This window comes from Cornus florida, unplaced genomic scaffold (genome assembly GCF_030987335.1).
Source record: "Cornus florida cultivar Cherokee Brave unplaced genomic scaffold, ASM3098733v1 CherokeeBrave_3.0.0_Hap2_Chr08, whole genome shotgun sequence".
In the NCBI taxonomy this organism is placed as follows: Eukaryota; Viridiplantae; Streptophyta; class Magnoliopsida; order Cornales; family Cornaceae; genus Cornus; species Cornus florida.
The window spans coordinates 29413749-29431063 of record NW_026775578.1 but is presented as its reverse complement, the minus strand read 5'-3'; the positions used below and the strand labels follow the sequence as shown (position 1 = coordinate 29431063).

At 33.7% G+C, this 17315-nt stretch overlaps 1 protein-coding gene across 1 annotated transcript; it reads left to right on the top strand.

The window, feature by feature from the left end:
- Window positions 1-15882: 15882 nt before the first annotated feature.
- On the top strand, window positions 15883-16569 carry LOC132269961 (uncharacterized). The gene has a single exon (XM_059771185.1). It carries the CDS (start codon window positions 15883-15885, stop codon window positions 16567-16569), a length of 687 nt encoding a protein of 228 aa, XP_059627168.1.
- Window positions 16570-17315: the final 746 nt, after the last annotated feature.

Here is a 17315-nt window from a genome sequence, read left to right as displayed (position 1 = left end):
CAGATTCGAAAAAAATCGTAGAAACTTCAACACAAATAGATTAAAGCAAAGTAGGAACGATATGCGATCCAAAGCTTAAATCAAATCACAGATCATAAACAAATAATACAATAAACTCACAGGTAAAACATATATGAAACAATATATATAGCATTATAGCCATGATTTTACATGCACGTAGAGAAATAGTGAGAAGCTTACATGTGAAGATAAATCACCAGAGGAATAGCAAAAATATAGCAAAACGAAGTGAAGTGATAGGGTTTTGAGAGTTTTTTTTTGGATTTTATAACAACTCTTCCGACTTGTGGTTTTATGTAAGTGCCCTTCGAGAGTACGGTTACGACTATGTTGTCCCTTCTAGATTTTTATTTTATATTATTTGTGGAATATATTTTTTTTCTAGAAAATTTAGTACCAAGCTGTTTTTTATTTTTTTGCAACAACTACACAAAAACTAAAAATTACAAACCAACCCTCACACTCAACCAGCAGCATCAACTGCCAAAAGCCTAGAGATGAATGCTGGGAACGAATGAAGCACCAAATCCTCATCCATATCACCCCCCGATAGACCAGCTAGAGCATGCGCCACCTTATTACCCTCCCTTCGAACATGAGCTAATGAAAACGAAGAACAAGCATGCATCTCCTTCCTTGACTCAAACACCAAAGGAAAACACTCCCCGTCACCATATCACACACCCGCAAGAGCTTCCACCATTACTTTAGCATCCGTGTCAAAGCAGACATGTTGACAGTTGAACATTTTGGCCCAAAACACAGCACGAGACAAAAGCAAAAGCCTCAGCTTCACTCACGGATAATGCAGAGACCGGTTTAAAAATTACTGCTCGACAAACAGATCCATCAGAACTCTGAAAAATCGCCCCTCCACCTCCTAGCAAAGAGGATTTTGCAAAACTAGCATCCACATTACATTTAATCAGGCCAGGTGACAGGCGTATCCAACGGCTAGAGGACATAAGAAAATTAGTACCAAACGGCCTAATGACAGTGCAGAAAAAAGAAAAAGAAAAAAATAGCGTGGGATAAATATAAAATAGGAGTTTTAATAAGAAAATTATATCTCTGGTAATGTTTCACTATTTTTTATTTATTTTTTAAACTAAAATTTAAAAATTATACAAAACAAATCAGAAACGTAAAATCTAATATTGATAATAATCACTTTGTATAAAATAATACAAAATTTAAAGTTTGTATTCAATTTATCAGTCCTGACGGTCTCCGTTGAGCTAAGTAACACAGACACAAATATAAGACTTGCATTGATTTGTTAAATCCTAACAAAAAAATAAAAATAAAAATAAAAATAAAAAAATTAATAGAACACATATGCAATGTGGACACAACCAAATATAAATATAAATTTTAAATTATATACACCTATTGAATAAGATTGTTAATACAACTTTAATTTGTCTTGTATATTTATACTAAGGGCTAATTTGATATGAAGGAATGAAATAAGGTAGAAATAGAATGAATCAGAGAATAAAATGGGAATGGAATATTCTCTCGTTTGGTTATGAATGGCTTAAAAAGGAAAACTAATATATATATATATATATATATATATATATATGCGTAAATATATATTTTCGATGTATATTTGAAATTGAGGAGGGAATATAAAGAAAAAGCTAACTTTTATTAAATTTCGTTGTTTGAGAAAAGTGGGTTAGCAATCACATCTTCAAGTAAAGCGATTTTTAATATTATTTTTACTTTGTATTTTTTTAAGTGGAGAATGAAATATCCATTCCTCTTGTTGAAAAATAAAATGATTTTGATGGAATGACATTTTTCGAGAAAGGTGAAAAATGGACGTTTCATTTTTAAAATTACTTTTTAAATAAAAAAATAAAATTAAAAATATTTCATTCCATTCCCATCTAGTTCTTGACGTAGTCTAAAAACATGAACTTATGTGATTATTATTGACATTAAATGTCCTTTACGGTAGAGACTGACTAGCCAGTTGGTTTTTGTTTTTTTTTTGGTTCATGTAGCCAGTTAGTTGACTGATTCCATTTACACCGATAATCTAAATGGACTGTTCAGTTAGGCCCACTAATTTTTCAGTTGAACCATAAGAGCCCATAATAGTTCCTCTAGTGGCCCAATAAGTACAGGCTTTCAACTACAAAGCCCTTATTAGTCATCCATTGGATACTGGATTTAACTGCCCCTACAAATTTTTATTCAGATCTTAGGTTTTCAGCATTAGGGTCCATTTTTTAAGAAATCAAACCCAAAAATATGTGAGATTTCCTTCAATGATCACCATCTGATATCCGACTGGACATTTAATAAAGAGCACACCTCTAAATATGTAAAGAGATTCTCATGTCATTCACACAATTCTTCTAACTAGATGCTACTATAATGCTTTGCACCTCCCCATGCTCTCATTTTTCATTCTTAAATTAGACTTTGACACTTTCTTATTTCGACTCTTGCACTTGGTCTTACTCTCGCTCTCACTTCCACTATGACTTAATGAAGGGCAGATCCACTCCTTTCAAGCCAAGTCCTTGATCATTAAACATTTCACAATTACAGAATTAAAATAAAATCACAATTATATTAATTATAAAAATATACTCGTGTCTGTGTATATATATATATATCTCCTTTTTGTTCTTACAATTAACTCAGGCACCCAATTTGTTTCACCCTCAACATTTTAGAAATCACAAATTCACAACTATATTAATTATAAAAAACAATTCCCTCTTTGTACTTATAATTAACTCGCGCACTCAATTTGTTTAAATTTTAGAGGTTGAAAATATACCATTAGACAATAACGTTTGAATTCAAACTTGTTGGTGTTGATTCCATAAGAATATTAACACACAACTGTTTAGTTGTAAAATATGATTACTTCTAGATACGAAGAACATAACTAAATTTGATTGATGAAAACAATTGTTGAGACCAGGAGAGTTTGATTCATAAGTCATGACCTTAAAATCTGGGAGACGACTAGGACCAATGAAGAAAATTTTGGATTAATACCAATATTGTCACTTTGTGCGGCGTTGATCTCGTGGTAGAAGAAACAAAGGGTTGTAGACCATTCCTTGAAAATGGACCCCACAATTCTATCACAAACAATGAAATTAGATTCACTCTTTCTTAAGGAGTAAATGTTTAGAGCATTTTTAACAGCATTTTTAACCGTCTATTAAAATATATATATATATTTTTATGTAAAATATATATTGTCATCCCCAGTAATTTGTTAAAATACATTGTCACATTACCAATGTATAAAAAAATTGTGTATTTTACACAACTATTTTATACTGCCAGATTAATATATTTCCTTTCTCTTCCCTCTTTCTCATTCTATTAAAGAATCAACATATGTTAAGTAAGTTTGTAAAAGTTATGTGGGTTCTGACAAGACACGTGATTTGTTGTTATTGGAAGATATATTTTTACACAAAAGGTATAAAACAACCGTTGGAGATAAAATTAAATAATCTAAAATTTTTGTGTAAATCCATCATGACATATCAGATTTACACAAAAAAATATATACAACGATTGGAGATACATTGTTAATAAAAAATAAATAATGTATCATATACTATAGTATAATTTATTTAAATATTATTTCTAAATATAATATTTATTATAATAATCTATATATATATATATATATATATATATATTTATATAGTTTAATATCAAGAAAATAAATTATAAAAGAACCTGATAAAGTCGAGACTAGAATTTAATTCTATAGCCTTAAGACAGATACGCCCCGCTACGGTGCTAACGGACTCTTCGGCGTCTATCTCCCAGGATACAACGACTTTTCTTCCTTTGGTAGTAGCACTTCAAACCAATGGAATAGGCGAACCGGCTCGGTGTAGTACTCTCTGATGAACTCAGACTCGGAGACCAGGATTGAACCCTAACTCGGAGACCAAGATTGAACCTAAACTTGGAAACCAAGGTTCGAACCCTATTTAAACCAGTTTAGGTTGAACCCAAACCAGTGGCTGAACCGAACAAAGAAGAATTAGAAGAAGAAATTCAGAAGAAGAGAAGAAGATTTCTGAATTTGGTGTGTATTGAAATGAACCCAATGATGGGTATTTATAGGCTTGTTGGTGCCTATTCTGAATGGGTGCACCCATAGTCCGAATGGGTGCAACCATTGTTGACCAATCAGAATTAAAAAACTGTTGGTGGTTTTTAAATTGTAAAGGGTGCAACTCTTGGTTCAAAATTAATTCTGATCCAGCCCAGCCCTTTAATTTCGTCCAGTCCAGCAAACAAATAATCCAACTCGGCCATTAATTCAGCCCAGTAAACAGGCCCATTTTGATAAGTCCAGCAACAAAATAAAATTACAACCACACAGGCCCATCCCAACTTTGGGTAAAAAGTTAAACCCATTTCACAATCAAGCCCCGCCCCGCCCGGACCGGGTCGGGTCGGGCGGGCGGCGCGCGTGTGGTAGTTGGTTCGGATCCAGGCTAGCCTAGGTCCTCCCCCTCTTAAAAACTTGGGTGCCCTTGGGCCCAAACCCAAATCCCATACTAGACATATATATACTCAAGGTTGCTTTGCTACTTTTTCGATGTGGGACAAGCATTTCCCACTTTATTCACACCCATTTAGGCTTTATAAATCACTTACTTTGGAGCCAATTTCTCATTCACCCGGAAACGGATTTGAGAAAATAAATATACCACGTTCATCTCCTCGCAGAGAGGAACGCGCTCATCAATAGATTCGCAAAAAATTCTTAGCGGAATCTTTTTAATAATCCTTCTAAAGTTTGCGTTTTCTAATGCCGTTTCCAACAATCCCCCACATGAATGAAAATTTTCGCAGATTACAAAAGGAGAAGATACAGACACTATAGAGAGTACTATTGGAAAGTTACTGCATCGGGATAGGTAGCTTTTGGCCTTGAACCTTCCCTAGTGTATTACTATCGGATTTACTAGCTAACCAGTGAACATTATGTCTTGAACTGTTCAGCCATTGATGTAAACCAAGACAATAGCAAACACACAATTCCTTCCCACACAAAGTCGGTTCTCACGGTTGTGTTCATATGGCCCTGAACAACGCCTGGTATTTCATGAGCGCTCCAGAAAACTTAGCCTTAGAAGTTCTCATAGAAGCGGCCCCACTTCACACTCATATAGGTGACTTCTTATTAAGAGTATCCTACCATACCCCACTTGAATTTTCAAGGTATAAGAGTCATTAAAAGCATAGCTTATCCTACTCATCGCTGTAGGTAACACTGTCTCATCATAGAAATGGGTAGAAGATTGAATCTTCCCAGTGCTTCTGGTGAGCCATTCAGAATTTCTGTTGTCCCTTTGAACCTACATCTTGGGATCTCCAGTCAACTAGGTTGGGTTTCCATTAAGATGACTCGTTAGCTTTCGGCTTTAATCCCATTCCCCTCGATGAACTATATACTTGCTCTCTTGTCAAACCTTTTGTAAACGGATCCGCTAAATTATCTTTTGACCTGATATAATCTATTGAGATTATCCCACTTGAGAGCAATTGTCTAACGGTATTATGTCGTCGACGTATATGTCGAGACTTACCGTTGTACATATTACTTTGTGCCCTTCCAATTGCTGATTGACTATCACAATGTATACATATAGCGGGCACCGGTTTAGGCCAATTTGGAATATCTTCTAAGAAATTACGAAGCCACTCAGCTTCTTCACCTGCTTTATCCAAAGCAATAAATTCAGATTCCATAGTGGATCTGGCAATACAAGTTTGTTTTGAAGATTTCCAAGATATGGCACCTCCTCTAATAGTAAAGACATAGCCACTTGTGGATTTAGAATCCTTAGTATCTGATATCCAATTAGCATCACTGTATCCTTCAAGTACTGCTGGATATCTAGAATAATGTAATCCATAACTTATAGTATATTTTAAATACCTTAGAACCCTAATTATTGCAGTCCAATGGTTCTTTCCTGGATTACTAGTATATCTACTCAATTTATTAACTGAGTATGCTATGTCTGGGCGTGTGCAATTCGTCAAATACATTAAGCTTCCTATAATGCGAGAATACTCAAGTTGTGATATGCTAGGACCAGTATTTTTCGATAAATGAAGATTTACATCAACAGGAGTCTTTACAAGACTACTATCCCCTTTATTAAACTTTTCTAATATTTTCTCAATATAGTGAGATTGAGATAATAGTAGACCATCTGATGTTCTAGAAATCTTAATTCCTAGTATGACATCTGCTATGCCTAAATCTTTCATATCAAAATTTTTGGTCAACATCTTTCTAGTAGTTTTGATTATAACATCATTACTACCCATTATTAGCATATCATCCACATATAGGCACACAATGACATATCCATTTTGAGTGTTTTTCACATACACACATTTATCACACTCATTAATTTTAAAACCATTTGACAACATCACTTTGTCAAAATTTTCATGCCATTGTTTAGGTGCTTGTTTTAATCCATATAAGGATTTTACAAGTTTGCACACCTTCTTTTCTTTCCCTGAAACTATAAACCCTTCAGGTTGTTCCATATAGATTTCCTCCTCTAATTCACCATTTAAGAAGGCAGTCTTAACATCCATTTGATGTATTTCTAAGTTTTGCAGTGCTGCAATAGCTAGTAACAATCTAATGGATGTTATTCTTGTGACTGGTGAATATGTATCAAAATAATCCAGGCCTTCTTTTTGCCTATATCCCTTAGCAACAAGTCGGGCTTTATATTTTTCAATTGAACCATCAGGCTTCATCTTCCTCTTGAAAATCCACTTATACCCTAAAGGTTTAGTACCAGGAGGAAGATCCACCAGCTCCCAAGTATGATTTTGCATGATGGATTCAATTTCACTATTTATGGCTTCTTTCCATAAATTAGCTTCAGGAGAAGACATAGCTTCCTTGTAGCTTTGTGGCTCATTCTCCAATATATATGTCAGAAAGTCAGGACCGAATGACTTAGACGTTCTAGCTCTTTTGCTACGTCTAGGTTCTTCCTCATTTTCATCATCTATAGACTCTTGGTCTATATTCTCTTGTATATTGCTATTAGCAGTATCATAATTTCTTTTAAGAGGATTTTTGCAAGGAAATATATCCTCAAAGAAATAAGCATTCCTTGACTCAATAATTGTATTGACATGGATATCAGGAATGTCTGATTTATGCACAAGAAAACGATATGCACTACTATTCTGTGCATAGCCTATGAAAATACCATCAAAGGTTTTTGGTCCTATCTTAAATTTCTTAGGAGTAGGAACCGCAACCTTAGCTAAACACCCCCACACTTTTAAGAATTTATAGGATGGTTTTTGACCTTTCCATAATTCATAAGGTGTCACGTTTGATTTCTTTTGAGGTACCTTGTTGAGAACATAATTAGCAGAGAGCAAAGCTTCCCCCCACAAATTCTGGGTTAAACCAGAACTTATCAACATAGCATTCATCATTTCTTTTAAGGTACGATTTTTGCGTTCAGCAACACCGTTCTGTTGAGGTGAATAAGGAGCGGTAGTTTGGTGAATAATACCATGTTCTGAACAAATGTCAGCGAATGGTATTTCGTATTCACCACCTCTATCACTTCTAAACAACTTTATCTTTTTTCCAAGTTGATTCTCAACCTCATTCTTGTAATGTTTAAACATTTCCAAGGCTTCATCTTTACTTCTTAACAAGTATACATAACAATATCTTGTGCAGTCATCAATAAAAGTAACGATATACTTTTTCCCACCTCTAGTTGGCACAGATTTAAAGTCACAGATATCACTGTGAATTAATGCTAGAGGTTCAGTACTTCGCTCTATGGAGTGAAATGAGGTTCTAGTCAATTTTGCTTCTACACATGTTTGGCATTTTTGATTTAAATCAATATTAAATTTAGGTATAGATTCCATGTTAATCAATCTACGAATAGTATCATAATTAACATGTCCTAACCTACCATGCCATACATCAGATGAGTCAATAATATAAGCAGAAGAAGCACTAGCTTTATTATTATCATTAATAGCTTTGGGTACAACAGTCATTACATTGAACTTAAATAGTCCATCACTTAAATACCCTTTGCCCACATACACCCCATTCTTAGTCAGCACAAACTTATCAGATACAAAGACCAGCTTGAACCCATTCTTGCTTAGTAGTGACCCAGAGACCAAGTTCTTCCTGATGTCTGGTACATGCAGCACATTATTAAGAGTGAGCTCTTTCCCTGAGGTCATTAGTAGCTTGATTTTTCCTTGTCCTTCAACCTTTGCAGTAGAAGAATTCCCCATGTAGAGTTGTTCTTCATTATTTATAGTTTCATAGGTAGTGAACATCCTCTTTTCAGAGCAAACATGACGAGTAGCTCCTGTGTCCACCCACCATTCTCTGTTGTTGCTTACCAGGTTGATTTCAGAAACCACAGCTGAAAGATTTAACTCTGATACATCAGCTGTCAACTTATCTTCTTCAGCTATGTGCACCTCAGTGGTCTTCTTCTTGGGGTTATGATGTGTTTTGCGGCTACGACAATCTTTAGCTCGGTGTCCTAGCTTGCCGCATATGAAACACTTCCCAGTGAACTTCTTGTAGTTTCCTTGGCTAGGACCTTCTCCAGAGTGCTTCCTCTTCTTATTTTTCTGTCCTGCTTCCACTACATTTGCCTTTGACACTATTGAAGAATTTCCGGCTCTCTTTTCAGATGTACGGTTATCTTCTTCAATTCTCAGCCTGACAATTAAGTCTTCGAGCCCCATTTCCTTGCGCTTATGCTTCAAGTAATTTTTGAAATCTTTCCAAATAGGTGGCAGCTTTTCAATGATTGAAGCTACTTGAAAGGATTCACTCAATGTCATCTTCTCAGCATGTATCTCATGTAGGATTAGCTGGAGCTCCTGCACTTGGCTCACGACTGTCTTGGAGTCTATCATTTTGAAGTCCAGAAATCGTCCAACCACGAATTTCTTCAATCCAGCATCCTCTGTTTTATACTTTTTGTCTAACGACTCCCAAAGCTCTTTAGCAGTATTTATTGGACTGTACACATTATATAAGGTGTTGTCCAATCCATTGAGGATGTAGTTCTTGCATAGGAAGTCTCCATGCTTCCATGTATCAACAGCTCCAAGCTTGGTAATGTCTGTATCACCCTCATCTAACACTGGAGCAGTCTCAGTCAGGTACTTGCTTAGATTCAGAGTTGTAAGGTAGAACATCATTTTCTGTTGCCACCTTTTAAACTCTGTCCCGTTGAATTTTTCGGGCTTCTCCCCATGACTGACGGGAACATTAGGCACAGTAATACTCGTACTTGCCATTTGTCTGTTATATATTGATATACAGACCACGAGTCAAATTATAATAATTATAACAAGAATAATAATTAAATAATTATTACTATAGTATAAAGGTATCTGTCTTAAGATTGTTAACAAAAAATAAATAATGTATCATATACTATAGTATAATTTATTTAAATATTATTTCTAAATATAATATTTATTATAATAATCTATCTATATATATATATTTATATAGTTTAATATCAAGAAAATAAATTATAAAAGAACCTGATAAAGTCGAGGCTAGAATTTAATTCTATAACCTTAAGACAGATACGCCCCGCTACGGTGCTAACGGACTCTTCGGCGTCTATCTCTCAGGATACAACGACTTTTCTTCCTTTGGTAGTAGCACTTTAAACCAATGGAATAGGCGAACCGGCTCGGTGTAGTACTCTCTGATGAACTCAGACTCGGAGACCAGGATTGAACCCTAACTCGGAGACCAAGATTGAACCTAAACTTGGAAACCAAGGTTCGAACCCTATCTAAACCAGTTTAGGTTGAACCCAAACCAGTGGCTGAACCGAACAAAGAAGAATTAGAAGAAGAAATTCAGAAGAAGAGAAGAAGATTTCTGAATTTGGTGTGTATTGAAATGAACCCAATGATGGGTATTTATAGGCTTGTTGGTGCCTATTCTGAATGGGTGCACCCATAGTCCGAATGGGTGCAACCATTGTTGACCAATCAGAATTAAAAAACTGTTGGTGGTTTTTAAATTGTAAAGGGTGCAACTCTTGGTTCAAAATTAATTCTGATCCAGCCCAGCCCTTTAATTTCGTCCAGTCCAGCAAGCAAATAATCCAACTTGGCCATTAATTCAGCCCAGTAAACAGGCCCATTTTGATAAGTCCAGCAACAAAATAAAATTACAACCACACAGGCCCATCCCAACTTTGGGTAAAAAGTTAAACCCATTTCACAATCAAGCCCCGCCCCGCCCTAGCCCGGACTGGACCGGGCGGGCGGCGCGCGTGTGGTAGTTGGTTCGGATCCAGGCTAGCCTAGGTCCTCCCCTTCTTAAAAACTTGGGTGCCCTTGGGCCCAAACCCAAATCCCATACTAGACATATATATACTCAAGGTTGCTTTGCTACTTTTTCGATGTGGGACAAGCATTTCCCACTTTATTCACACCCATTTAGGCTTTATAAATCACTTACTTTGGAGCCAATTTCTCATTCACCCGGAAACGGATTTGAGAAAATAAATATACCACGTTCATCTCCTCGCAGAGAGGAACGCGCTCATCAATAGATTCGCAAAAAATTCTTAGCGGAATCTTTTTAATAATCCTTCCAAAGTTTGCGTTTTCTAATGCCGTTTCCAACACTTTTATATTGAGTATAATGGCTTTTGGAAGAGTGCTACTTGCAGTGACGCTCCCAATTGCCCTTTTTAAGATGGTGTTTCTTCTTAGTCACAATTTTTATAATTATATGTTCATTTTTGAGATTTTTCTTGTCTTTATAAAAATTAAAAATATAAAATTTTAAGATAAAATTACCCTTCAACCTTTTCTTATCTCTCCCATATTATTCTCTTTTTCTTAGTTTTATCCCTTTTATACCAATAACATTTTAGATTGTCAAATATATATATATATATATATATATATATATACACAAAAATATATTATTTTCTTTCTTTTTGGATTGTCAAAACAAATAATATTATGGGAATGGATTATTTTATTTCTTTTTTTTTTTTAATTATATTTTAACTATATATATATGTGTGTGTGTGCACGCGCGTGCGTGCACTATATATGGATTCACGTATCATTCCTATAATCACAATTCATATTATTTTATTTCTTTTGAATTTGCAAAACAAGTAACATTATGGGAATTGATTATTTTATTTTCTTTTTTTTTTTAATTATATTTTAACTACATATATACGTGGTATATATTGATAGCAAGTGATATATATTTTAACTACATATATACGTTATATATTGATAGCAGGTGAATATATATATATATATTCACACACACATGTACATTAATTAAGTTAGGAGAGAAAAAAATATAAATAAAAAACTTATACATATACGAAGGTAGTTATTTACACACACACACATATATATAGTAAAAATTTAATTTAAAAAATAAAATAAAATAATCCATTTCCATAATATTATTTGTTTTGGCAATCCAAAAATAAAAAAATACTCCACAATATATTCTTGTATGTTTTTTTTTTTTTTTTTTTTTTTTGGCATTCTAAAATGTTATTGATATAAGGGATAAAATTGAGGAGAGGAGAATAAAAGGAGAGAGATAAGAAAAGGTTTAAAGGTAAAGAAGCGTGACTGTGAAGAGCGACTGTAACTAACATTCCTCGTGACTTCTGATTTGGCTTTCTCCCCTATTTCTTGTCATATTCTTAGTTTGGCAGAGCATGACTCTTACGTTTTTTATTCGTCAAGGAAAAAAAAAAAAAAATTATTCATTGTAGAAGTATTAACTGACAAATGAAATTACCAAAATGACCCTCCTTAATTTTCTGCTTTGGTTGCAGCGGTTTGATTAATGTCAAACATGATGTTACCTTTAATTTTAACTAAGAACTAACAAGAAAGGGGTGATTTGATCACTTTAGTAGTAGAATAGGGTAAATTATCATAAAATAATGATAGTATTGTTGATCAGTAAGAGGGGTTGTGTATTATTATTATTATTATTAATTAATGTTCGGGTAAACTCACACAGTCACTTATATATATTATCTATTCACTGATCATCGAATACTTAAGCTCTCGAATGAAGGGGATAGGCTATTTGGGTGGTAACTAAACTAAAGCACGAAACCAAGGGCTTTCGGGCACGTAACCCATGCGCTTTCTCATTTCCCAACCAACCACATGGTTACACAATCTTTCCATTTCCAGAATGATAGTGTGCTATCAACCTACCTTCATAAAGGCACCCGCACACGAGTGGGAGGAGAGAGGACGTTGAAGCTGGAGCCTCATACGACTTAGGTGGTCGTCTAATTTTAAATTTTCTTTATATTAATCATATTTAATTATTTCATAATATTATTAAACTTTAGTAAATATAAAAAATTATTCATTATTATTATTATTATTATTTTCACTCTTTCTTTCATCCCTCTCATTCACGTTTTTTACACCAATATTAAAAATATTTCTGGGTAAGCTACACCTGCTGTAAAAATTTAAATATGTATTTAATGTTGATGTTTGGGGAAGTGACGAAAACTTTCCATATATATATATATATATATATATTTATATATATATATATTTTTTTTTTTACTCTTTTAAATTTTGTAGGAGTATTGGATTTAGGTTTTCTAAATCAGGTTCCATGGTTCATTTTCTTTAATTAATTTTTAGTTTTATTAACTTTGTTATTATAAATTTGTGTATATATATATTTGTATATTTTATTTTTAAGTTGTGACTAATTTTATTTATATTGTTGAAAATACCACTTTTTATTTTTCATCTAAGGCCTCAAATTAGATTGATCTGTTCCTATTTACACCATGAGGATATCCAGACAATCGTTGAATGGTTATCTGATCTTCACATCATCATATAATTGATTAAAAAGAAACATAAAACGAATTAAATTAATTTGACATGAATCACGTGCTAGTAAATTCAAATCCGTCAAAGAAAATAAATTATACAGTTCAATAATCACAAGATCATTTTTTGTAAATAGACTTTGACATGAAATTTCAATTCTTACATCATCTTCTATGCACAATCACATGTTTGTCTCTAAAATTTATGCATTTGATCAAGTGTAAATGAAAAAAAAAAAAAAAAAATAGTTAAAATGTGACTTTAACTTGACTGTAACATTTGGTCGTTAATTATGACTTTAATTCAAACTTGTTGATTCTACGTGAATATAATAAGATATTACAAATAAATCTAAGCATTTAATTTTTACAGTCTAATAATTTATTCATAGATAATATAATAATTTATTCATACATGTTGTGAATAATGAGTGTGTGTATTTTAACTGTAAAAAATAAAAAATAAAAAAACAACGCACACAACTCTTTGTCATTATATATATATATATTTATATATATATGTCCATTTTTTCCCCTTGTATTTCCATACAAAATGAGAAAGTATATAGATCAATGTGGGGTTGGAAAAAGGAATAGGATATTTGGTACGACAGATTGGATTAGAATCAAATAGCAAGAGTGGTCTTATCCAAAGACAACAGAAAATAGGATGTGTCAAGTACGTGATTTGTATGTTTATGAGGTTTAGTAATAATATATATATATATATATATATATGGATGGACCACCGGAAATTTGGGCCGGTGAGAGATTGAGAAGGACCTGAGTGGGATGAAAGGTCCAAAACGCGGAAAATAATTGGGCCCCACCCATCTGTAAACTGCCAACAGAAATGACGAAAAGAAAAATGGAAGTGTCTGTGAGGTGGGACCCAAATCTAGAACCCAATTAAAGTTCCACCGGAATAGAGAATTACTTACCCACCACTCGTACGTTCATCTCATTGACCTGATCCAACGGACACTCGCCACGTGGATCCCATACATTGGAGCCTCCTCAACAAATCTAAAAAAAAAAAAAAAAAAAAAAAGAAAGAAAGAAAAACGTACTGTAATACTTTTTGCCCCTCCACCGTCTAGAAAGATGAAAAGCAACCTTTGGAAAAAAAGAAGAGAAAAGTATGCATTCAATTTCAATTAAATTTTTTTTACCCATTTTTTTGGAACTTTTGGAGCTTCTAGATTTTTGTGCATCTTAGACCTAATTTAACTCAAATAATTTTTTTTAACGTACATTAATCTAATAAAAATATTATTCTTGTCCTATGAATCCAATGAATTAAAAACAAAATTTTAGTTTCAAGGAATGAACCGGTTTTAATTTTAGGAATAATGATAAGTAGTTTAAAAATTGAACACATTTACTGTTTTATGTGAGTGAATAATGACATTATCACCGCGTCATTCAAAATCCTATGAATTGAAAGCAAATTTCTAATTTCAAAAGATGAAACCATTTTACCAGTAGGTTTTAATTTTAATCGATTGTTAAATTTATTTTTTAAAAAATATTGAAGTGTGTGCTTGGATTAATAGGTTAACTACTTCATCTTAGTACGAATGTAATCCAATATTAATGGTCGCTTAACAATAATTTTGTCGGGGTCGTGAAAAATAGGCTTTTGAAGTGTAAAAAAATGAAAAATATATGGTAGGTTTGTGGTAACATCTATTGAAATTTAAAATGTTAGAGTCAAGTTTGGAGCTAGCATAAATGGCACTGTAATTTTGAAGTTTGGCATTTCTTTATTAGAGTCCCAAAGAAAAATAATTAATTTCTTAATTATTAATTTAGGATATTGAGTTGCATGAGCACGCGTTTTCGTTTTCTTTTATATGCCCATCACACTTAATTAGTTTAACCACTAACAAAGACTTTAACAAATTATTTGATTAATTCTCTTCCCCTTTAAATATGGAAGGGTTGAGTGTTAAAGTTTCCTTGAAAAATAGTGAATGTTTCCGGAGCTTATGATGAAACTGTTTGAGGCTATATATAAAAAAAACACTTACAATTAGGATGTTCAGTAATGAAAATTCTTTCATAATCAAATTTTAGAGGATCAAATGTACACAGTCTTATCTTTGTATATATATAAAGTTTCACAATGAAGTAACATTACAGTGGGGTGATTTTAAACAATAATGAGGGTTGAGTGAGAGAAAAAAAATAAAAAATAAAAATCAGTGGAGACAAAAGATAAAGTTACGGGGGTATTTATATATTTACCGATTTTTTTTTTAGGTAAAAATAAGAATTGTAAAAATTTCAGTGGGACGCTTGCGACGCTTGCACCACTGATCCTTCACATGAGTCTGTCCCTAGTTATAGTTACGCTATACAATTTAAAGACTCGAATTGTATTAATAGTTACATGATTTTGAGAGAATTAATCTTGAGCCAATCATCAATATTGAACATAATAATAATTATGTAAAAAAAACATAAAATACTTTTAATTTTTCACTCACATGTTTAAGGGCTATTGACGAGAACTAATAATCCCCCAACCATCTAAAAATATCTCAATATAGTGCTTCCAAACCCCTACCCCTCTAGAAACTCACTATCAATTGTAGTAGTAACGTGTAGCATAGTAATACCATTAGACTCTTTGACAAACCTTTTGCATATTTTGTCTGTCGTCTTCTAGAAGATTAAAAATAGTACCTTCCCCACTGTTGCCTGCCCTTTAATTCATCCATATGTAAAGGTCTTATTCTAGAAGCCGTGCCCATCAATCAGTAAACATGCAGCCTCTCTCTCTCTCTATCGTTATATATATATATAGATACACATAAATGTCTACTCAATTTACAAGTCACCAAATAACCCCTCTACTTGCTGCTGTCCATCTCCATTTGATATAGCATTCTTATATATGCAAGCTCCAATGGAACACAACCCTAACCCTAACCCTAACCCTAATTACGTTCCGGACTCTGACGAAGCAGAGGAGAGACTCTCTTTTTGTGATTTTCCCATGTACAGCGACGCCGCTGATTGGGAGAATCTCTGTACACAAGATCAAACCTCGTATTCATCATCCAAGCAAGACTACTTCGAGTTCTTCAGCGACGAATGGAATACCACTACTGAAGCTGCTACTACCTATCCGCCTCGAAACATCATTTTTTGTGGGAAGCTGATTCCTTACAAAGAATCGGTGTCTTGTGACAAGAGTCGTGAGCTCGAAGAAAATAGGCAACAAAAGCACGAAAAGCGAGGGCTCTTTCGTTGGAACTCGAGCTCCTTCACCAAACCTAAGACCTCGAAATCTGGAAAGAGTGACGACAAGTGTGGCTTTAAGGTTCAGAAAGTGAAGTTAGTGACTTCGCCGTCCAAGTCTAGGTGGTACTTGTTCATGTTTGGGTTGGCTAGGTTTCCGACGGAGATGGAATTGAAAGATCTGAAAAGGCGGCGGAACCGGCAAGCTGGGGCGACGTTGTTCCGGTCAGATGGAGGCGGTGATAAGAGCAGAGAGAAGGGGTGGTGGGGGTTGGTTCGGGCCTTGGGTTGTGGTAGCGGCGGTCAGTACACAGACGCCGTCGTTAAGGCGTCGCTAGGTGGCAAATTGTGAGTTTTTGACTGTTGGGTCCTCGCACTTGTTTTTTGAGCTCGCCGGGATTGAAAGACATCGTTGATATTGCCAAGCCCACTCGCATTTTTTATAAAGTGTTTGCAACGCGCTCGTCATAGGCCTAGCTTAGTTAGCATTTTTGATATCGTGTTTAGTACGCTCTCCTCATAGTCAACTTGGCCAATGGCCACAATGTTAATATGAACATTCTCTTTAATAGTTATGAACTACGAAGTATATATATATATATAAAAAAAAGAAAAGGAAAAGCCTCAGATTTGGAAAAATGTTACTTGGAAAAAATTTATCTATTTATCCTGAAAGTTCAAAAATGGACAAAGACACTCCTTTATATGAAAATTTAACTAAATTACCCTTTGACCGTTTAAAAGACTTTTTTAACTTTAAAATTTAATAAATTCGACCAATCTATCCTCATGAATAATTTATGCATAAAAAAAAAGTTAAAAAACAAAAAAAACAAAAAAACTTGATATTGTTCAATTTTTTTTTTACTTTATAAATGTCTCAACTTTTTAAAAATGTAGACGTCTAAAATGATTTTTTGATTCAATACATATATTTCAAATAAATTATATTTTGTTATTACTTCTTTTATGCTTAATTCTTTCATCTAAAAAATTTAAACCAATCTCTTTTCCTTAAAAATAAAAAATATGGTACCGGTATAAATTTATACATCTTAAATTATATATCAAATATTATACATTTCCTAACATAAAGTG

What these genes read in the sequence shown, in the direction of transcription:
- LOC132269961 (XM_059771185.1), top strand. Translation starts at nt 15,883, where the DNA reads ATGGAACACAACCCTAACCCTAACCCTAACCCTAATTACGTTCCGGAC.